Source organism: Natrix helvetica (genome assembly GCF_964273705.1).
Source record: "Natrix helvetica genome assembly, chromosome: 2".
NCBI classification, from domain to species: Eukaryota; Metazoa; Chordata; class Lepidosauria; order Squamata; family Natricidae; genus Natrix; species Natrix helvetica.
In genome coordinates this window covers 293,316,810-293,340,991 of record NC_138552.1, presented here as the reverse complement: position 1 = coordinate 293,340,991, position 24,182 = coordinate 293,316,810, and the positions used below count along the sequence as shown (strand labels likewise).

Sequence of the window (24,182 nt, the reverse complement as noted above, 5' to 3'; positions counted from 1 at the left end):
TCTTCTTCCCTCCCTCCCCCTCTCTTTCTTTCCTCCTTCCTTCCTTCCTTCCTTCCTTCCTTCCTGTCTACCTTTATCCTAGTTATCACCTTTCTTCCTTCCTTCTTCCCTCCCTCACTTTCTCTCTCGTTTCTTCTTCCCTCCCTCCCCCTCTCTTTCTTTCCTCCTTCCTTCCTTCCTTCCTTCCTTCCTTCCTTCCTTCCTTCCTTCCTTCCTTCCTTCCTTCCTGTCTACCTTTATCCTAGTTATCACCTTTCTTCCTTCCTTCTTCCCTCCCTCACTTTCTCGTTTCTTCTTCCCTCCCTCCCCCTCTCTTTCTTTCCTTCTTCCTTCCTGTCTATCTATCTTTATCTTAGTTATCACCTTCCTTCCTTTCTTTCTCCTTCTTTCCCTCCCTCTCTCTTTTCTTCTTCCCCCTCCTTCCCCTCTTTCTTTCTTTCTTTCTTTCTTTCTTTCTTTCTTTCTTTCTTCCTTCCTTCCTTCCTTCCTTCCTTCCTTCCTTCTTTCCTTCCTGTCTATCTATCTTTATCTTAGCTATCATCTTTCTTCCTTCCTTCCTTTCTTTCTCCTTCCTTCCTTCCTTCCTTCCTTCCTTCCTTCCCTCTCTCTCTTTTCTTCTTCCCCCTCCCTCCCCTCTTATTTTTTTCCCTTCCATCCTATCTATCTATATCTTAGCTATCATCTTTCCTTCTTTCTTTCACCTTCCTTCCTCTCTCCCTCTCTCATGTACCCTTCCTTCCTTCCTTCCTTCCTTCCTTCCTTCCTTCCTTCCTTCCTTCCTTTCTCCTCCCCTCCTTCGCTCCCTGGAATTAAGGGGAAATTTCTTAACAGTGAAAAGAATTAATTAGTGGAACAATTTGCCTCCAGAAGTTGTGAGTGCTTCATCACTGGAGGTTTAACTCTGTTATTCTATCCAGTTAGGGCAATTGGCTCGTATTTATGACGGTTGCAGTGTCCCAGGGTCATGTGATCGCCTTCTGTGACCTTCTGACGATCAACGTCAATGGGGGAAGCCAGATTCACTTAACAAACTGAACAACTGCAGTGATTTGTTTCACAACTGTGGCAAGAAAGGTGGTAAAGTGGGACTAAGCTCACTTAGGAAATGTCTTGTTTAGCCACAGAACCTTTGGGCTCCTTTACTGTCCTAAGTTGAGGACTCCCTGTAATCTCTTCGAATGCAGATTGCAAGGTTCTGCCCCCCCCCCTCTTCTTTTTCCTTACTTAAGAGGGCTTTAATTCTCTTGAAAGGCAAAATCTGGATGGTAACTTGACATTTTGGAAAGAGAATCAAAGGTTTTTGGTCCACCAGAAAGAGGCAACAAACCCCATAAATAAAACCGGCTTTCCAGCGACCTTTGGTGTGGGATTCGTTTCAGGGATGAGAGATTGCCCATCCTTCCTAGACCTCAAAGGAGCTTCCGTTTGCTATGGCCTCAGCGGAGTCAACAAAATAGGACATCCTCCCACACAACTCGGCCTCGGTTGTTTGAAGAAGAACAAAATGGCCTCTGGGGTCAAACAAACAGAGGGAAGGAACCAGAACTGGGGGTGTTTAAGCAGAAAGGAAAGAGTTTAAGCCTGGGCATCAGGAAGAAGGTCCTGATTTTACAAGCCCTCAGCCCGCGGAACAGCCCGCCACATGAAATATTCAGTTCTCCATCAGTGGAAGTCTTTAAAAACAGAGATTGGTGATCAAAAAGCTTCTTCATTTTGTTAAGTTGTCTCGAACAATAATAAAGCAGTCTTTAAAAAATAAGCCTAATAATTTGAGCATTCTACAGGCATTTATAATTATTAACTTACCTTCTTGCAGCAAACAGCCAATTTCTGATTCAGCACAGCCTGATTAGCACAAGCAGCTGATTGTCAGCCTCCCAACCATCAGCTGTTTCAGGCTGCAGGGATTGCCAGAGCCTATTGCAGCCTCCGCAAGCCCTGTTTTCTTTCTTTCTTTCTTTCTTTCTTTCTTTCTTTCTTTCTTTCTTTCTTTCTTTCTTTCTTTCTTTCTTTCTTTCTTTCTTCCTCCCTCTCCCTCTCTCCCTCCCTCTCTTTCTTTTCTTCCTTCCTTCCCTCCCTCCCCCTTTCTTTCTTTCTTTCTTTCTTTCTTTCTTTCTTTCTTCCTTTCTTTCTTTCTCCTTCCTTCCTTCCCTTCCTCCCTCTCTCTTTTCTTCTCTCCCTCCCTCTCCCATGTGCCCTTTCTTTCTCCTTCGTTCCTTCCCTCCCTCTCTTTCTCTCTCTTCTTCTCTCCCTTCCTCTCTCATGCACCCTTCCTTCCTTCCATCCATCCATCCTACCTTCCTTCCCTCCCTTTCTCTTTCTGTCTCTTTTCTTTATCCATCTATCTATCTATCGATCTCTATCTATCTATCTATCTATCTATCTATCTATCTATCATCTATCATCTATCTATCTATCATCAAAGTCTTGTGAAAAGAAGGACTAGGGGTGAACATGATAGCAGTGTTCCAATATATTCCCAGGAGGCCACGTGCAAGTTTTTGTGTATTATTCCGAGTCTCACACTTTGCTCTGTTAAGCGGATATTTTAGCCGGATTGTGCCTCTCTGGTTATGAATCTTGGAAGCTGTTCTTTAAAAGCATGGCTCCCTCTTCTAAAACTACAGCATACAACGTTCCTTTCCCACCCACCCCCTTTCTTCCCAACGGCGCCCCTGCTAGTAGATCTCCTAATACTAGAAGTAAAATGTTATTGTCCCTTTTTTTGTCCCCAAGACCTTCTCCCTAATGGTGCACTGTATTTTCCACTTTTTATTAATTGCTCGGCTGGGTAATTGCATCCATCCATACAGCAGTGTGTTAAGGTCAGGCCTCTTTCCCCAAAGATTTCTCATCTATTAGGCTCGTAAACAACCCTTTTAAACAAAGAGAAAAGGGGGCCAGACGCACAATCGCACAGTCTGCGGCCTTTGCCAGAGCCATTCTACTCCTTTCTTCAGGAATAGCCCGTTTGCACAGCGTACTTTCTCAGGGACGCAGCACGAGCTTCCCAAGGCCTGTGAAGTTTGCCTGAACACACACACACACACACACACACACACACACACACACAGGATTTGAGTTCCCCGACGGGAAGTGGTGACCTTGAATGGACATCAGGTTTTATTTATTTGTTTGTCTAACATGTACTAGGTAACAAGTATAAGTATGAACATAAACTTGAACAAAGCAAGTAAATAGAATATAATCTGATAGTATAGAATAGGATAGAATAGAATAGAATTGAACAGAATAGAATATAGAATGGACTAGAATACAGAATATATTGGGATGGGATGGAATGGAATAGAATGGACTAGAATATAGTAGGATAGAGTAGAATATTGAATGGACTAGAATATAGTAGGATAGAATAGAATAGAATATAGTAGAATAGAATAGAATATAGAATGGAATAGAATAGAATATAGAATATATTGGGATGGGATGGAAAGGAATAGAATAGAATATAGAATAGAATATAGAATGGAATAGAATATAGAATATAGTAGGATAGGATAGAATAAGATAGAATAGAATAAAGAATGAAATAGAATAGAGAATATAGCAGGATAGAATAGAATGGAATAGAATATAGTAGGATAGGATAGGATAGAATTCTTTATTGGCCAAGTGTGATTGGACACAAGGAATTTGTCTTCGGTGCAGGTGCTCTCAGTGTACATAAGAGAATAAAATTTATTAATCAAGAATAATAGAACAGAACAGAATTCTTTATTGGCCAAGTGTGATTGGACACACAAGGAATTTGTCTTTGGTGCAGAGGCTCTCAGTGTACATAAAAAGACAAGATACATTCGTCAAGAATCCTAAGGTACAGCACTTAATGATAGTCACAGGGTACAAATAAGCAATCAGGAAACAATATCAATATAAATCGTAAGGATACAGCAAGAAAGCTACAGTCCTGCAGTCATAAGTGGGAGGAGATGGGTCATAGGAACGATGAGAAGTCTAATAGTAATAGCAACGCAGCCTTAGTGAATGGTTTGACAGTGGGGAGGGAATTATTTGTTTAGCAGAGTGATGGCGTTCGGGAAACGTTCCCAAACTTCCAGTTGGCCTGTTTTTCATCCTCCCCAGCCTCCGGAGGCTTTCTTGAATACTGGGGAGGGTGAAAAACTGCCCGAAAGGGACAACTGGAAGTTCGGGAACGATCTGTTTCCAGCTTCCGGGGGTGGGGGGGGTGGAGGCTATTTTCGCCCTCCCCAGGCTTCAGGAAAGCCTCTGGAGCCTGGGGAGGGGTCGTGCGCGCATGTGCAGGTGGGCGGGAAGGATTGAATTGGTGTGTAGCACGCAAAGAAAAGTTTTACCATCACTGTCCTAGAGTATTTCTCCCTGATATCCGTCCGTTGGGCTGCCTCCAGCGCCGTCACTGCTGCTGATTGAATGCAGCCCTCAGACGTTCCCTGGTGCGCAGCATTCAATTCAGGTTTCTATAGCATGCGTCACCTTGGTTCTCGGCTTACAAGCCTCAGGTAGAATCCACTCATCTATTATTTGTACGGGCTGGAAATCATTGACTTACGACCACAGTTGGCACCAGAATCTCCGTTGCTAAGAATCTAAAAGAGGGCTGTGAATATATTTACAGGCCCCTCACATCCTGGACGTAGTTTTGAACAATTGCTAATTGCATGGTTTTAAGTAAAGGATTATCTGTATTTCTGCTTAGGTAGACAAATAGTTGTAAATCAAGGATGATCTATATATCTGCGTGAAGCTTGAGATGGGATCAGGAATTATAATCCCAGATTGGTCTTCCTTAGGTGTGGCTCTTATCCCACACAGGTTGGTAAATGTCTATGGCGATTCTCCATCATCCATGTCAGATGGATGGATAGAATCAAGATCCCGTGAAGGGTTAATACCACTTTACAAGGCCTTGGGGAGGCCACACTTGGAATACGGCATTCAGTTTTGGTCGCCACGATGTAGAAAAGATGTGGAGACTCTGGAAAGAGTGCAGAGAAGAGCAACAAAGAGGATGAGGGGACTGGAGACTAAAACATATGAAGAACGGATGCAGGAAATGGGTATGTTTAGCTTAAGAGAAAGAAGGACTAGGGGAGACATGATAGCATTATTCCAATATCTCAGAGGTTGCCACAAAGAAGAGGGAGTCCAGCTATTCTCCAAGGCACCTGAGGGTAGAACAAGAAGCAATGGGTGGAAACTAATCAAGGAGAGAAGCAACTTAGAACTGAGGAGAAACTTCCTGACAGGTAGAACAATTAATCAGTGGAACAGAAGTTGCCTCTAGAAGTTGTGAATGCCCCAACACTGGAAGTCTTTAAGAAGATGTTGGAGAGCCATTTGTCTGAAACGGTATAGGGTTTCCTGCCTAAGCAGAGGGTTGGACTAGAAGACCTCCAAGGTCCCTTCGAACTCTGCTATTGGATTATGTCATGGTTGTCCCAAAGGTGCTTTTTCAGGAGGCAACTAGACTTTCTTTGAAGATGTTTCACTTCTCCTCCAAGAAGCTTCTAAATGAACACCCACATAAACTGAGCAATGTGCTATATGCAATACAATGCAGTAAGCCATATGTAGATCTGTACATTGGGGAAGCAAAGCAACCACTTCACAAATGCATGGCATAACATAGGTCCGTGTTCGCGAACCTATGGCACGCATGCCACAGGTAGCATGCAGAGCCCTCTACAGGCATGTGAGCCGTTGCCCCAGCTCAGCTTCACCGTGCATGTGTACCCACCTCCCGCCGGCCAGTTGATTTTGGGGTCTCTGCCGCATATGCTCGGGGGACCACACATGCGCAGGGAAGCGCGTGTGCATGCAAGGGGGGGCGCATGGGGGTGTATCTCAGTCCCACCCCCACAACCCATTTTTGCTCCCAGGAGATTGCAAGGAGGCCCACTAGGCCCAAAACGGGGCATAGGAAAGTCGTGTGGGCATGCGCAGGGGAGGTGGGGCATGCGCAGGGGAGGTGCATGCGCAGGGGAGGTGGGGCATGCACAGGGGGAAGTCACATGTGCATTGCATTATGGGTGTGGGCGCACGCACATGCTTTCGGCACACGACAACAAAAGGGTTAGCCATCACTAACATAGGAGAACAAATAAATTCAGCAGCCCATCTGCATTTAAAAGACACTCTCTTGAAGACAACAAAAATCTACATTTTGGACAGGGGGGGAATCACTGGTTTGAAATAGGGGTCAAAGAGGCCGTCTGTGTCAAAATTGAGCAGCCCCCTCTCAACAGGGGAGGGGGATATGACTTCATATATCTCCAATCTACAGCCCAGTCCTTTCAGCAATCCCATGAAGTCTCCGCACACATTTGCCCCACTCAGGTGACCCTGGGGACACAGATGAATTTCCAAGTGGCCTCAACGACTCTCTAAAAGGATGCAAATGACCAGCTGTCTGCAAGGAGGATAAATCCTTCCATTCCCCACCATCCAGTCAGAGCTGAAGAAGCTTCTCGGATGAGAAGCAAAACGTCTTCAAAAGAAAAAACCAGGAAGTCCAGTTGCCTTTTGAAAAAGCATCTTTGGGACTCCAAGTGGCCTCAACGACTCTCTAAAACAGGGGTGTCCAAACTTTTTGCAAGGAGGGCCAGATTTAGTGATGTGAAAATGTGTGGGGCCGATCATTCAGCCTGACATTCTTTGAACCCTTAACATTAAATGCGAATTAACTACCGTATTTTTCAGAGTATAAGACGCACCAAGATTTTGAAGAGGCAAATTTAAAAAAAAGTTTTTGCACTCTCCCAAAAATGGCCCATTTTTCACGAAAATGGGCCTTTTTTAAAAAGGGCATGAATAGCCTTTAAGAGGCTTCTAGAGTGCTCCTGGGGGCCGGGGGGGGGGGGCAAAGTTGAGCAAAAAAATGGCCCGTTTTTTGCTCATTTATGCCCTCCACAGCCCCCAGGAGCACTCTGAAAACCTCCTAAAGGCTATGCACAGCCATTTTGGTGAAGGGGGCAGAGTTTTGGGAGGCAAAAAAATGCTGTATTCAGTGTATAAGGTGCACCCAGATTTTTAGCCTCTTTTTTGAGGGGAAAAAGATGCATCTTTATACTTTGAAAAATACGGTATTTTATGAAAGACTAAACAAATAACTCCAGTGGGGAGAAGAGGCTGCGGGCCGCTTGAAATTTGAAAAAAGGCCACATTTGGCCCCCGGGCCGCACTTTGGACATGCCTGCTCTAAAAGGATGCAAACGACCAGCTGTCTGCAAGGAACATACATGCTTCTGTTTCCCCACCATCCAATCAGAGTTGAACAAGCTTCTTGGAGGAGAAGCGAAAGGTCTTCAAATAAAAAAACCAGAAACTCCAGGTGCCTCTTGAAAAAAAAAAAGCACCTTTGGGACACAGGGTGGTAGTTACTTCCGATTAGAAATTAACGAGCGTTTGTAAGGCCGCTTGGTCTTCAGATAGGGACTTTTGCTTTTAGCCATCCGAAGTAAAACAGGGCTTATTGGACTGAAGTGTTTGCAGGTGGGGAAGGCACCAGGCTAAACACCCAGGAGGTGGTGAGTTCTAGTCCCGCCTTACGCATGAAAGCAATGGGGTGACTTTTAATCAGTCGCCAGTAGACGCCGAGTTCTAGTCCTACGTCAGGCAGGAAAACGGTAGGGCCACAGGGAGGTTACAGCGGTGTGAAAAACGATCGATTTTTTTCCCCCCTGTGCCGTCGTGACTTTGAACGATCAGTAAAGGAGTGGTTGCAAATCGAGGACTATCTCTAAAAGCAAAGTCGTGGTTACCTGCTTTCACTCATTTCTTTCGTCCTACAGGTGCGGGGGAGAATCTGGAGAACACCATGGCGGCATTTCGTCAGTGAGTATGAAGCCTGACTTTTCACCACCTTCGATGTGCTTAGCACCGTGAGGGCGAGCCAATGGCAAGCGTGCCACAGGTGGCGCTCAGAGCCCTCTCTGCGGGCATGCCAGCCGTCGCCCCGGCCTATGTATGCGCGCCTCCTGCTGGCCAGCTAGTCTTTGGGGCTCTGTTGCGCATGCGCGGGGAGAGTGGGGCGCATGCACGGGGGCACTCATATTGCATTTTGGGGCCGCGCCTGAATAACTGACAACTAACTTTACGGCTGCAGTGGTTCACTTAACAGCCATGGCCAAAAAAAAAAGAGGTCATAACATGAGCAAAGCCCGTGGAACCACTGCCTTGCTTAGCAATGGAAATATTTTGGGCTCAATTGCAGTCATAAGTCGAGGACCTCTAATCAGCAGGACAATTAATCAGTGGAGCAACTTGCTTCCAGAACGCAGGAAGTTTTTAAGAAGAGATTAGACAACGATTTGCCTGGAACGGTGTTGCCCAGAAACGGCCCCCCAAATGCCCCAAAAGCAGGCATGCGTGTGCTGGCCAGCTGGTCTTTGGGTTTCCTGTGCTCTGGGCGTGCAAAGACCAGTTGGCCGGCACACGCGTGCACACCGGCAAGCTGGTCTTCAGGTCTGCGGTGCTCCAGCGCACGCAGGTTCCTGTTTGGGCACTCAGTGCCAAAAAAGGTTCGCCATCATTGGAGGAGAGTTTCCTGGCTGAGCAGGGGGTTGGACTAGAAGACCTCCAAGGTCCCTTCCATCTCTTCTCTATTCTATTTTATTCTATTCTGTATCCTATTCTATATTCTATTCCTATTCTATTCTATTCTGTATCCTATTCTATATTCTATTCCTATTCTATTCTATTCTGTATCCTATTCTATTTTATTCTGTATCCTATTCTATTTTATTCTGTATTCTATTCTATTCTATTCTGTATCCTATTCTATTTTATTCTGTATCCTATTCTATTTTATTCTGTATCCTATTCTATTTTATTCTGTATCCTATTCTATTTTATTCTGTATCCTATTCCTATTCTATTCTGTATTCTATTCTATTTTATTCTGTATCCTATTCCTATTCTATTCTGTATTCTATTCTATTTTTTTCTGTATTCTATTCTATTCTACTCTACTCTATCAGCTCTTCCTCCAGAGAGAGATTTGTTTCTCCATGGCCACAGCTGTATACCGTGTTTCCTTCCTTTGTTCCCACTCCCCACTTCCGTGCCCTCCTAGGTGGTGAATGCAATTTTTATCCTGTTGTGGAAAGGTGTTTTCCTCTTTATGGCAAGAGGAAAGCAGTGTGCAAGTTGCAACTTGCCCAGGATCATTGATTTCAGAACAACATCTCCAAATAGAGCAGCTCAGGAGACAAGATAAATTTTGTTTCAGAGGCAAAACTGCTTTTTTTTCCCCTCTCGGTACATCTGACCTCTTGGCTGGGTTTTCGTGGTTCAGGAGTCCCTAATCACAATTTCCCCTTGGTTTTGTGCAGTTGTAATATTTTGCAAGAATAGGAGCGCTCTAGGGATAATCCCCAGATTTAAACTGGGAAAGCCGAGCAGAAATACACTGTGTCCTTTAAGCAACTGCATCTTAAAGCTTTCTTGCTTAGGTGCTCTGTGTGTGTGTGTGTGTGTTGCTGATCGAACAATATTTGTAGCTCAGGACTGAGCTGTGAGGTCCTTGGTGCTCTCTGAGCTTGGTTGTTTTCTTGCAGACGTTTCATGACCCAACTAGGTAACATCATCAGTGCTGGAAGAGAGTGGGGAGGAAGGAGGAAGAGGACTGTGGGGTCCTTGGTGCTCTCTGAGCTTGGTTGTTTTCTTGCAGATGTTTCATGACCCAACTAGGTAACATCATCAATGTTAGAAGGGAGTGGGCTGTGGTGTAAAAAAGCAGAAAGGGAGGAAGAAGAGAAAGAGGAAGAAGAGAAAGGAGAGGAGTGGGGGGGAGGACTGTGCGGTCCTTGGTGCTCTCTGAACTTGGTGGCTTTCTTGCAGACATTTCATGACCCAACTAGGTAACATCATCAGTTCTAGAAGGGAGTAGGGTTTGCTTTCTGTTTATATATATATCATGGTTTGCCCTGTCAATTTTGATGTTAGCACCGTTCTACGGTGGTTTGGCTCCTACCTCTCTGACCGGACGCAACGTGTGTTGGCAGGGGAGCAGAGATCGACCCGGAGGCCACTCACATGTGGGGTGCCTCAGGGGTCGGTGCTCTCGCCTCTCCTGTTCAACACCTACATGAAACCGCTGGGCGAGATCATCCGTGGTTTTGGGGTGGGATATCATCTGTATGCTGATGATACTCAGCTATACATTTCCACCCCGAACCACCCCAACGAGGCCGTTGAAATGATGTCCCGGTGTTTGGAGGCCGTACGGGTCTGGATGGATGGCAACCGACTAAAACTCAACCCCTCCAAGACGGAGTGGCTGTGGCTTCCGGCCTCCCGGTTCAACCAGTTGCTTCCATCTCTGGCCATTGGGGGCGTGCAACTGGCCCCCATGGAACAGGTGCGCAATTTGGGCGTCCTCCTAGATGCCCGGCTGTCCATGGATGACCATGTAACAGCCGTGGCAAGGGGGGCGTTCCATCAGGTTCGCCTGATGCGCCAATTGCGCCCCTTATTGGACCGGGATGCCCTACGCACAGTCACCCATGCGCTAGTGACGTCTTGCCTGGACTACTGCAATGCTCTCTACATGGGGCTTCCCTTGAGATGCACTCGGAGACTGCAGTTGGTCCAGAACGCGGCCGCGCGGGTGATTATGGGGAGGACTAGGTACTCCCCTGTAACACCTCTCCTGCGCGAGCTGCACTGGCTTCCTGTAGTCTTCCGAGTGCGTTTCAAGGTTCTGATTATGATCTTTAAAGCGCTTCATGGCACAGGGCCTAGTTACATGCAGGATCGCATCCTGCCCCATACATCCCTACGACCAATCCGCTCACACAGAGAGGGACTTCTTCGGGTGCCGTCCGCCAAACAGTGTCGGGGGGCGACACCCAGGAGCAGAGCCTTCTCTGTGATGGGCCCAGCCCTGTGGAATGACCTCCCCCGTGACATCAGGATCACTTCCGATCTCCGCTCCTTCCGTGTACAGTTGAAGACCCACCTCTTTCAATTATCTGGCCTGGCTCAACCGTAAATTTTTCTTACTCCTCCTGACAGTTCTTTTAAATTTTTAAATTTTAAATTGTGTTTTTACAATTGGGGTATTTTAATGGTGACTTTTAATTGTCCAATGTGATGTAATTTGTTACCTCCTCCGTGCATGTATGTCCTGTATATATGTATGTTTATGTGTTTGTATACATGTTTTATGTTTTATATACTCCATTGTACGCTGCCCCGAGTCCTGTCTGGAAAGGGAGCGGCTAATAAATTTAAATCTTTTATTATTATTATTATTATTATTATTATTATTATTATTATTATTATTATTATTATTATTATTATTATTAGTCTTGTTTTCTCTTCTTGGTGGTTCCTTGATTAGGCTGTTGTTTACTGTTCAGTTGTTTGTCTGCATTGAAAGTTCCTCGATTGGGGTATTGCTTGACTGTTGATCTAGTATATAATCTAACAGGTAAAGCCACTTGTATCTCCATCAATCCTCAATTCCAATTCCTGGATCTTGGGTTTGTCTACATGGAATCCTGGTTTCCGAAATCAGCTTATTGTTTTTTGTTTGTCCCTTGAGTTCTGGCTTTCCTGCTCCGTTGAGATAGTAGCTGGCATGAAAACCCCCCAATAGATGTCCTCCACTTGTGGATGCTGCTGCAGTGAGTTGCATTTATTTTTTAACACTAAAGAAGACACTCAGAAGGATGAAGGTGCAGTGATCAAAGTTTAAAGAAGATATCCCAAAAGGTACTTTTTCAAGAGGCACCTGGACTTTCTGGTTTTTTTCTTTGGAAGACGTTTCGCTTCTCATCCAAGAAGCTTCTTCCGCTCTGACTGGATGCTGGGGAACGGAAGGATTTTATATTCCTTGCAGACAGCTGGTCATTTGCATCCTTTTAGAGAGTCGTTGAGGCCACTTGGAGTCCCAAAGATGCTTTTTCAAGAGGCAACTGGACTTCCTGGGTTTACTTTGAAGATGTTTCGCTTCTCATCCAAGAAGCTTCTTCAGTTCTGACCAGATGGTGGGGAATGGAGGGATTTATACTCCTTGCAGACAGCTGGTCATTTGCATCCTTTTAGAGCAGGGATTCCCAACCTTTTCTATACTCTGTACCCCTTATATACGCTTCTGGTATATTCTCGCACCCCTTACAAAGGTAAATCATTATACCCATGTAATTATGCATACACACCATAACCGTGATGGCAAACCTGTGACAAGACCCCTCTGTGGGCACGCAAGCCATCTCCAGCTGAGCTCCACCATCCATGTGCGCCTGCCTCCCGCCGGCCAGCTGACTTTGGGGTCTCTGCCCTGAATGCGCAGGGGGCGGAGTGCATGCGGGTGATGCCCAGGGGGCAGAGGGGTCAAGCACACATGCACAGGGGACGCACGGGGGTGGCGAGATCACGGAGGGGTGTGGTGTGCCCCCCCCCACGGCCCGTTTTTGCTCCCAGGAGGCTGCTAGGCTCAAAACGGAGCACGGGAGAGGTCGCATGCACAGGGGGTGGAGGGAGCGCAAGGGGACACATGGGCACTTGGAGTCCCAAAGGTGCTTTTTCAAGAGACAACTGCACTTCCTGTTTTTTTCTTTTGAAGACTTTTCGCTTCTCATCCGAGAAGCTTCTTCCGCTCTGACTGGATGGTGGGGAATGGAAGGATTTATACTCCTTGCAGGCAGCTGGTCATTTGCATCCTTTTTAGAGAGTCATTGAGGCCACTTGGAGGTTTATCTCTGTCCTTTGGGGTCACCTGAGTGGTGCAAAAGGTTCCTGCAGTCTGCAATTTTTCTTCCTCTGGAAATCCATTCCTACCTGGATGACTTTAGACTTTGTACAGACTTTTAGCTATACAATTTGGTATGAATCATTTGGGATGGATTTCCAGAGGCTTAGCAACCAAAAAATTGTGGTCGTAAGTCAAGGACTGACTGCACAATCCATCTGGAATGAACATCAAAACCATTGCCTAGATTAGGAGCATCTAGAAGTGCGGTGGCAAACCCATGGCACGTCTGCCCGAAGTGGCACGCAGGAGCCATGTTGCCTGGCACGCATGGCATGGCCCATTCCTCTTCTGGGTTTCTGGCACGCACGCACACACGACGATCAACTGGCCTTTGTGTGCGCGGCAATGCTGGAAACCGCAACAGCTGGCCTTCTTTTTCCCAGCATGAGCATGCGCGGCAGGCATCTAATCAGCATGTAAAGCATGTACAACAGTAACCGGAAGACTTGTTGGCTGCCACGCATGTACGCACTGGAAACCAGAAGTTCATTTTCAGGGGCACATATGTCCCCTGGGCAGCTCCTCTTCCTGGTCACGGCCCAGACGAGCGTGTGCGCGAGGTGCTCCCTTTTTGGCACTTTGGTGCTGCGCGCTCTCTCTCTCTCTCTCCCTCCCTTTTTGGCACTTGGTGCCGAGAAGGTTCTCCATCACTGATTTTAGAAGCCTTGGCTATGTTTTCCAATCTCATCTGCAATTATTTAAGGAGGAGGCCCCGTGAGTGACACTTGCGCCGGATGCCACAGGTGTTGGCACAGTGAGTAACACTGGTGTAAATAGAAGGCGGGCGTGCTGTGTTCGTAGGGCCTTCCAAGGGCTAAGCAATCAGGGCAGACTTTGTCCCCGGAGGAACTTTGCTCCACTTAAAATGTCCCACCTTCTTTTTTCAATTTCAACTTTCATATTTAGGCTTGAATATTGGATGGCGCATCGCCCAGAATCCATCGGTGAAGGAAATGGTACTTTGATGAATAGGATAAACAAACAAGTCCATGGGCCAGACTTTCTGGCTCAGAGACTGCAGGAGAGATTCAGTACAGATATAAGTAGCCCTTAAATACAGCTAGGCGAGACATTTGCCCCGTTTTACGACTTTTCTTGTTGCGGTTGTTAAGGGAATCTCGCTGCAGGTGTTCAGTTAACCCCACGGTTGTTAAGTGAATCTGGCTTCCCCGTTGGCTTTTGCTCGTCAGAAGGTCGCAAAAGGGGATCACGTGACCCAGGGATGCTGCAACCGTCATTAAACGAGTCAGTTGCCAAGCGCCTGATTTTTTATTCATGGGGATGCTGCCTCGGTCGTAAGTGTGGAAATAAGTCACTTTTTTTCAGTGCCATTGTTACTTTGAACAGTCACTAGACAAACTTTTAAGTCAAGGACTATCAGTCAGATAACCTGAATAGAACTAGAAGGTACCTTGGAGGTCCTCTAGTCCAGCCCCCTGCTCAAGCAGGAGAGCCTATACCCGTGATGGCGAAGCTATGCCACGCATGCCAGAGGTGGCAGGCACAGCCCTCTCTGTGGGCATGCATGCCAGTCAGTTGGTCTTCACAGGCATCAGAAAACAGTTCAAAAAATGGCCCCAAACCAGGCCGTTTTCCATGGTGTTTTCCAGCTGTTTTAGTAGTAGTAACTGTGTGTAGTAACTGTGAAAGGGATCTTGGAGTCCTAGTGGACAATCATTTAAATAGGAGCCAGCCGTGTGCAGCAGCTGCCAAAAAAGCCAACACAGTTCTAGGCTGCATCAATAGAGGGATAAAATCAAGATCCTGTGAAGTGTTAATACCACTTTATAATGTCTTGGTAAGGCCACACTTGGAATCCTGCATTCAGTTTTGGTCACCACGATGTAGAAAAGATGTGGAGACTCTAGAAAGAGTGCAGAGAAGAGCAACAAAGAGGATGAGGGGACTGGAGACTAAAACATATGAAGAACGGTTGCAGGAACTGGGGATGTTTACCTTAAGAGAAAGAAGGACTAGGGGAGACATGTTAGCAGTCTTCCAATATCTCAGGGGTTGCCACAAAGAAGAGGGAGTCAAACTATTCTCCAAGGCACCTGAGGACAGAACAAGAAGCAATGGGTGGAAACTAACCAAGGAGAGAAGCAACTTAGAACTGAGGAGAAATTTCCTGACAGTTAGAACAATGAATCAGTGGAACAGAAGTTGCCTCCAGAAGTTGTGAATGCCCCAACACTGGAAGTCTTTAAGAAGATGTTGGATAGCCATTTGTCTGAAACGGTATAGGGTTTCCTGCCTAGGCAGGGGGTTGGACTAGAAGACCTCCAAGGTCCCTTCCAACTCTACTATTGTATTGTATTGTTTTCAGGCCGGTTTTCGGGTAAAAAGCGGCCTGAAAAACAGGCCAAAACCGGGCAAAAACCAGGCATGCGCATGCCAGCCAGCTGGTCTTTGGGTTTCCAGCACTTGGTGCCGAAAAGTTTCGCCATCCCTGCCCTATACCATTTCAGACAAATGACTATCCATTTTCTTCTTGAAAACCTGCAGTGATGAAGCACCCACAATGTCTGGTGGCCAGCTGTTCCACTGGTTAATTGTCCTGACTGTTAGGAAGTTTCTCCTTAATTCCAGCGTGCTTCTCTCCTTAATCCGTTTCCATCCCTTGCTGCTTCTCCTGCCCCTCTAGTGCTTTGGAAAATAAGGCGTTGTAAGTTGAGAACTACCTGTACAACATGTGAGAGTCGATTGGATTCTTAGAATTAAGGTCAGAAGTTGTCAAAGCTTGTTCCTCCAGTTCCAACTTTGACTAACCAGACCGGCCGGTTGCCATTAACAGAATGCCAGAGTTGGAAGGGATCTTGGAGTCTTAACTTCTAATCCAATAATTCTGTATTATTATTTTCAACACGGCCTTGTAAAATACATCTATTGGCAATTGAACTCAAGGGAGACAAAACCAATTCTTACTCTTCCGATTCTCTACAGATAGTCAATCAATCAATCAGTCAATCAGAATAGAGCTGGAAGGGACCTTGGAGGTCTTCTAGTCCAACCCCCTGCTCAAGCAGGAGACCCTATACAATTTCAGATAAGTGGCTGTCCAATCTCTTCTTTAAAACTTCCAGTATTGGAGAATTCACAACTTCTGGAGGCAACTTCTTTTCCACGGATTAATTGTTCTAACTGTCAGGAAATTCCTCCTCAGTTCTAAGTTGCGCACATGCCTGTTTTTTGGCTGTTTTCCAGGCTGTTTTGGGGCACACCGGTGCCCGGGAAGACATGCGTGCCAGAAATCAGAAGAGCAGCTGGCGACGGCACATGTGCCCACAGAGAGGGCTCTGCGTGCCACCTCTGGCACGCGTGGCATAGCTTCACCATCACGGGTATAGGCTCTCCTTCTTGAGCAGCGGGCTGGACTAGAGGACCTCCAGGTACCTTCCAGTTCTTCCAGTTCTATTCAGGTTGCCTGACTGATAGTCCTTGACTTAAAAGTTTGCTTAGTGACTGTTCAGAGTAACAATGGCACTGAAAAAAAGTGACTTATTTCCACACTTACGACTGAGGCAGCGTCCCCATGAATGAAAATTCAGGCGCTTGGCAACTGACTCATTTGATGACCTGGGTCACGTGATCCCCTTTTGCGACCTTCTGACGAGCAAAGCCAACGGGGAAGCCAGATTCACTTAACAACCGTGTCGCTAACTGAACACCTGCAGCGAGTTTCCCTTAACAACGGCAACAAGAAAAGTCGTAAAACGGGGCAATATTCCCCTAACGAATGTCTCGCTGAGCTGCATTTAAGGGCTACTTATATCTGTACTGAATCTCCCCTGCAGTATCTGAGCCAGAAAGTCTGTTTATTTGTTTGTTTATCCTATTCCTGAAAGAACCATTTCCTTCCCCAATGGATCCTTCACCATCCCAGAACGACAGCTGTTCTTTGCATGTTTTATCCTCCGGTCCCCTAATCATCTTTCTTGCTCTTCTCTGCACTCTTTCTAAAAGCTTTTTTCAATTTATATTACACCTTTAATATCTTTTTTTTTTTATAATAGAGGGACCAAAACTGGATCCATTACTCCAGGTCTGGCCTTACCAAGGTGTTATAAAGCAGCCTTAACGCTTCACCTGGTCTTGAGTCTGTCCCTCTATTCACGCAGCCTAGGAGTGCAAGTACAAGTGTGGAAAAAAAAACCCCACTCCCTCACAATCTGTAAAACGGGTCTTTGTGTAACAGGATTCGGCTTATTTGCTTAGAATTTCCTCGGGGTGCGGGTGTGTGTAATTGCTTTGCGTGATAATTCACTTTGCAACCGACACGCTCAGCGGGCAACGCCATTTCGAATTTCTGCAAGTCCGTGGAGAACATCGTCAAAATGAACCGTCTGCAGATTGCAACTTCAAGACCAAGGCTTAATATCCCTATTAAAACACCTCTTTTCTGAGCAAACAGTTAATCCGAATAGCAGAGTATTTGCAGTGGTAAATCAGGTGGGGGAAAAAACCCCCACTTCCAATTTTCTTTGTGAAGGAGCTGAGATTATAACAAGGGATTGATATTTCCTCCCCCCCCCCCCCCTTCCCCAACTTTTCCTTTAATTCTTTCTTTTGTGCTGGGTATTAACCGCCAAAAAGTACGATGTTATTTTTCATACTCTTGCAGTTGCCAATCCTTTTCGGTCTGAATAGGGCTATTGAAAGCTTCGGATCACCATGGCAGCAAAACGTAGGCTCAAATACATGCCTTCTAACGGCGCATTTCTAGGAAGGTAGCCACATTTTGTGGGGTTAGATCCACTTAAAAGGCCACAGGAGGAGTGAAGGGGATACACAAATCGCCCTCGGCGTACAAGCCCGATTGAGCCCCATTTATGTTGCTAAACTTAACCCCCCCCCCCCAAAAAAAAAACAAATTAAGCGAAAAAGCATTTTTGCTGAGCAAAATTCAGCTAGGAGAATTTTGACCCATTTGATGACCTTTCTTGGCCCCCGACTTTTAAGTGCCATTGTTAAGGTAGCAGGACGGTTGTGAAGTCCACCTGGCTTCCCCACTGACTTTGCATCTCAGAAGGTCGCAAAAAGGGGAGGGTCACATAAACCCCGGGAAACTGCACCCGTCATAAATACGAGTCAGTTGCCAAGCGTATGGATTTTGCTCACCCGACCACTGCTGTGGTTGTTTGTTTGTTTGTTTATTTGTTTATTTGGATTTATATGTTGTAAGTGCGAACAATGGTCATAAGTCACTTTTTTTCATTGCCGTTGTAACTTCGGTTACTAAATGAACTGTTGTTAAGTTGAGGACTGCCTTCCCTGTGGCTTCATCGCTGGAAGCTTTGAAAGAGAGACTGGACTGCCATCTGTCAGAAATGGTGCAGGGTCATTTCTAATATAAATGAACCCAATATCTACTATATCTCGTTTAAAGTGAAGAAATAGTGGTGATAAGTCGAGCAAATGAGACATAATAACAATAAGGTATTTAAACGTATTCGATTTGATAATACGTGATTTTATATAAATGGTAAGTGACGACTATGGGAAGAACGCACAAAAATCTTGTAACCAATCGACACCCTTGTTCGTAATGGAAGATGATTTTATGTTTTAGCTTTGTTTTGTTTTTGTCTGCTTCCGTTTGTTTAAAACTAAAAACTTTTAAAATAAAGAAATGATGTAGGGCCATGATGGCGAACCTATGGCACGGGTGCCAGAGGTGGCATGCAGTACCCTCTCGGCAGGCACGCGAGCCGTCCTCCAGCTCAGCTCAACCGCGCATGTGCGCCTGCCTCCCGCCGGCCAGCTGACTTTGAGGTCCCTGCCTTGCATGCGCAGGGGGCGTGGTGCATGCGGGTGATGCCCAGGGGGCAGGGGGTCACGCACATATACACGGGGTTGGGGGAAGCATGGAGGGGTGTGGTGTGCCACCCCCATGGCCAATTTTTGCTCCCCAGAGGCTGCTAGACTCAAAACGGGGCACGTGAGGGGTCGCACGGACATGCAGAGGGGGCGAAGGGAACGCGGGGGGGGGTCACGTGTGCATGCGTGTGTGGTGGTGGGTACATGGGGTGTTGTTGTGGCCCAGCAGTGGCCAGCTGAGCTGTTGGTGGACTCTAACAGCTCAGACCATTGTGGGACTGCTCTGGAGGATGAGGAAGACTCTGGAGGGTGTCTGGAGTCAGAGCAGGAACTAGAGAGGCCTGTTGGCCACCAGGTGGCATCTGAGTCAGGGAGCAGTGAGAAGGAACAGAGGGAGGTTGTCCCTGATGTGCGTATGCGTCGAATTGATAGGAGACAGGAACAGCTGTGGAGAAGACGTCATAGAAGGAAGTAAGGACAGCTGGCTAAGGGTGTGGCCCCTCCCAAAGAGTTTATAGGTGGAGCGACGGGAGGGGAATCTTTGCAGGAAACAACAGTCCATTTTACTAGCCATTGAGAAAGCATTCCGTAAATTTAATCTTGGTTCGTGAAGATAGCACGTGGGGGGGGGTCACATTGCATTATGGGTGTGGGCGGGCGCGTTTTCGGCACGCAACAACAAAATGGTTCACCATCACGGGTGTAGCGTCCCCTGCTTGGGCAGGGTGGGCGGTTGGACTAGATGACCTACAACAGGGGTGTCAAACTCGATTTCATTGAGGGCTGCATCAGGGTTGTGTTTGACCTTGGTGAGGCGGGCAGAGTGGGCCCTGGCCAACTCGATGTCACTTGTGTTGGGGATGCCTGTGGTGGCTCGAGCACTCCATCAGAGAAAACAGTCTCTCGAGCTGATTTCTCACCGCGGGACGGTCCTTCGCTGTTTTCTTGGGTCAGATCTAAGCACCCAAACGGGCCTGATCTGGGCTGGATCTGACCCCCCAGGCCTTGGGTTTTGACACCCCTGACCTACAAGGTCCCTTCCAACTCGTCTGTTAATCTGTGGTCGTAAATTGAGGATTACTTGTAATCCGCCCAATTGTTATCAGGTCTGGAAAAGACAACTCGGATCAAACTTTTCTTCCTGTCTTGAGCCACTTTGGGTTATTCTCTCGGCCTTCCGTATTGTTTACCGAGCGATCCCCTTTGGGCTGAGCGTGGCCAGTTCCCATTTTGCAATCTTCAGCTTGTCCTTGGAAGAAGTCTCTAGAGATTCTCCGTCATCCAGGTCAGGGTTGTCCCAAAGGTGCTTTTTCAGGAGGCAACTGCATTTTCTTGCTTTTTTTTTTCTCTTTGAAGACGTTTAGCTTCTCATCCAAGAAGCTTCTTCAGATTTGACAGGATAGTGGGAAATGGAAGGATTGATACTCCTTGCAGACAACTGGTCATTTGCATCCTTTTTAGAGAGTCGTTGAGGCCACTTGGATGCTTCTCTTTTTCCCTCAAATAGGTTCTACATGGGAAGTATAGAATGGAAATCCATTCCTACTCCCACACCATTCCATTCTATACTTCCCATGTGGAACCTATTTGTTTTTTAAAATAATGTTTAGCAATGTTGGCAATTTGTAAGATGTGTGAACTTCAGCTGCCTTGGGAATTCTGGGAATAAAAGCCCACCCATCTTAAAGCATGCTGACTGGGGAATTCTGGGAGTGGAAGCCCACCCCTCTTAAAGCAGGCTGGCTGGGGAATTCTGGGAATAAAAGCCCACCCATATTAAAGCATGCTGTCAGAGGAATTCTGGGAGTGGAAGCCCACCCATGTTAAAGCATTCTGACTGGGGAATTCTGGGAGTGGAAGCCCACCCATCTTAAAGCATGCTGACTGGGGAATTCTGGGAATAAAAGCCCACACATCTTAAAGGACATATTTCCATCAAGGGAATCTTTTTACTCTCTACAATTGCTCTGAACGCTGACCAGCCAATCACCTACCTACGATCCCTAGATCTTTGGAGCATCACCTGATAACATGGTTTTCCTCTTCCAAGCATGCACCGGCCTTCACAAAAAGCCAGGCCTTGGTAATTTAACACCAGAAGTTGTGAGTGCTCCATCAGTGGAGGTTTTAAAGAAGAGAATGGACAACCATTTGTCTGACATGTTACAGGGCTTCCTGCTTGAGCAGGGGGTTGGACTAGAAGACCTCCAAGGTCCCTTCCAACTCCGTGATTCTATTTTTCTCTTCACTCCTCTCATATGCGTGTCCGTGATCTCTCTGAACCTGATTAGGAAAAACTCAAGATTGTTCTCTCTTTCAGCGCAGTCAACGTGGGGACCGATATGCTGGAACTTGACTGCCATTTGACCAAGGATGAACAAGTGGTGGTTTCGCACTAATGTCAATTTACTCATTTAAACTTTTCTTCCTGTCTTGACCCGCTGGACTTTGGGTTATTCTCTCGGCCTTCAGCATTGTTTACCGAGTGATCCCCTTTGGGCTGAGCGTGGCCAGTTCCCATTTTGCAATCTTCAGCTTGTCCTTGGAAGAAGTCTCTAGAGATTCTCCGTCATCCAGGTCAGGGTTGTCCCAAAGGTGCTTTTTCAGGAGGCAACTGCATTTTCTTGCTTTTTTTTTTCTTTGAAGACGTTTAGCTTCTCATCCAAGAAGCTTCTTCCGTTCTGGCTGGATGGTGGGCAAGGGAAGCATTGATACTCCTTGCAGACAGCTGGTCATTTGCATCCTTTTAGAGAGTCGTTGAGGCCACTTGGAGTCCCAAAGATTCTTTTTCAAGAGGCAACTGGACTTCCTGGTTTTTTATTTTGAAGATCTTGCGCTTCTCATCCAAGAAGCTTCTTCAGATTTGACAGGATAGTGGGGAATGGAAGGATTGATACTCCTTGCAGACAACTGGTCATTTGCATCCTTTTTAGAGAGTCGTTGAGGCCACTTGGATGCTTCTCTTTTTCCCTCAAATAGGTTCTACATGGGAAGTATAGAATGGAAATCCATTCCTACTCCCACACCATTCCATTCTATACTTCCCATATAGAACCTATTTGTTTTTTAAAATAATGTTTAGCAATGTTGGCAATTTGTAAGATGTGTGAACTTCAGCTGCCTTGGGAATTCTGGGAATAAAAGCCCACCCATCTTAAAGCATGCTGACTGGGGAATTCTGGGAGTGGAAGCCCACCCCTCTTAAAGTCTGCTGGCTGGGGGATTCTGGGAGTGGAAGTCCACCCATCTTAAAGCAGGCTGGCTGGGGAATTCTGGGAATAAAAGCCCACCCATATTAAAGCATGCTGTCAGAGGAATTCTGGGAGTGGAAGCCCACCCATCTTAAAGCATTCTGACTGGGGAATTCTGGAAGTGGAAGCCCACCCATGTTAAAGCATTCTGACTGGGGAATTCTGGGAGTGGAAGCCCACCTATCTTAAAGCATGCTGACTGGGGAATTCTGGGAATAAAAGCCCACACATCTTAAAGGACATATTTCCATCAAGGGAATCTTTTTACTCTCTACAATTGCTCTGAACACTGACCAGCCGATCACCTACCTACAATCCCTAGATCTTTGGAGCATCACCTGATAACATGGTTTTCCTCTTCCAAGCGTGCACCAGCCTTCACAAAAAGCCAGGCCTTGGTAATTTAACACCAGAAGTTGTGAGTGCTCCATCAGTGGAGGTTTTAAAGAAGAGACTGGACAACCATTTGTCTAAAATGTTACAGGGCTTCCTGCTTGAGCAGGGGGTTGGACTAGAAGACCTCCAAGGTCCCTTCCAACTTCTTGATTCTATTATTCTCTTCACTCCTCTTGTATGCGTGTGCGTGATCTCTCTGAACTTGATTAGGAAAAACTCAAGGTTGTTCTCTCTTTCAGCGCAGTCAACGTGGGGACCGATATGCTGGAACTTGACTGCCATTTGACCAAGGATGAACAAGTGGTGGTTTCGCACGATGAGAATCTGAAACGGTCGACCGGGGTGGACGTCAATATATCAGACCTCAAATACTCAGTAAGTTCATGTAAGCACCCTTCTCTTCCTTTTTCTGCCAAAAACGATCAGCCAGTTGAGAGGTGGTTAGCCCCGGCCCTTGCAAAACTCTCAGGACCCCAAAGCCTGGCTTTAAATGTCAGATGCATAATTCTGTATTTATTTATTCTGTTATATTATGTAGTGTATATTGGAAGTGGTGACCCTCTCAGACCCATATGCAACGAAATGTCATATTTAATGTGTGCTGATTAGTGTACATTCAAAGTGACAATAAATTATGATTCTATTCCTATTCTATTCTATTGTCATTTCTATTCTGTTGTCATTTCTTATCTATTCTCATTTCTTATTCTAATTCCTATTCTAATCTAATTTCTATTCTATTCTATCCTGATTTCTTATTCTGTTCTGTTCTATTCTATTCTAATTTCTATTCTGTTCCGACTTCTTATTCTAATTCCTATTCTATTCTAATTTCTTTTTTAATTTTATTCTATTCTACCGTGATTTCTTATTCTATTCTATTCTATTCTAATTTCCTATTCTAATTCCTATTCTATTCTATTCTAATTTTTTATTCTAATTCCTATTCTATTCTATTCTAATTTCTATTCTATTCGAAGCAGGATGAATCAACTCAGGATTACAATTAATAGGTAATGAATTTGAACAGAATTTCAGAATATAGCTAGTTCTTGACTTACAACCCTTTGTTTAGTGCTCGTTCGAAGTTACGACGGCACTGAAAAAACTGATTTATGACTAGTTTTCGCACTTACCACTATTCTAGCTTCCCCCTTGTCACGTGATCAGAATTCGGGCGCTTGGCAACTGGCTCATAGTTATGACGGTTGCGGTGTCCCAGGGTCACGTGATCCCCTTTTGTGACCTTCTGACAAGCCAAAACGGGGGGAAGCCAGATTGATTGAACGACCATGTTCCTAACTTAACAATTGCAGTGATTCACTTAACAACTGTGGTTAAGAAAAAAGTATGTGGCAAAAAAAACTCAGCCAGCATCCTCGCGGTCATGTGATCAAAATTTGGACGCTTGGCTGCTGCTATGTACAGGTCGTGTTCGCCTTAACAACAGTTCGTTTAGTGACCGTTCAAACTTACAACAGCACTGAAAAACTGGATCAGGGGTCGGCAACCTTAAACACGCAAAGAGCTACAGAGGTCCTAATCCAGGGGTGTCCAAACTTGGGAACTTTAAGACTTGTGGACTTCAACTCCCAGAATTCCCCAGCCAGCTGGGAATTCTGGGAGTTGAAGTCCACAAGTCTTAAAGTTCCCAAGTTTGGACACCCCTGTCCTAATCGGAAGCCCCCCGTTCAATTCTGGAGCCGACTCTATGGTTTCCCCCACCACCACCACCATAGAGTCTCCTCCTAGAGCGACGTCCTTTTTCCTCTGCTGACCGGAAGTCCAGTTCTCCCACCATAGAGTCTCCTCCTAGCGCGGCGTCCTTTTTCCTCTACCTGCCCTAATCGAAAGCCCTATCAATTGTGGAAAAGGGAGCCACAGCAGACGGATGAAAGAGCCACATGCGGCTCCAGAGCCGCAGGTTGCGGACTCCTGAACTGGATGGTATTTGTGAC

At 46.1% G+C, this 24,182-nt stretch overlaps 1 protein-coding gene across 2 annotated transcripts in view; it reads left to right on the top strand.

Moving 5' to 3' along the window:
• GDPD1 (glycerophosphodiester phosphodiesterase domain containing 1) overlaps positions 1 to 24,182 on the top strand; it is a 49,192-nt gene that overhangs the window by 4,607 nt on the left and 20,403 nt on the right. The window contains exons 2-3 of one of the 2 annotated variants that reach the window (XM_081945491.1): positions 7,791 to 7,833; positions 22,464 to 22,599. In XM_081945491.1, the coding sequence (XP_081801617.1) occupies positions 7,791 to 7,833; positions 22,464 to 22,599 (179 nt within the window). The remainder of the gene's footprint in view (positions 1 to 7,790; positions 7,834 to 22,463; positions 22,600 to 24,182) is intronic. The other variant, XM_081945492.1, reaches the window with a different exon arrangement.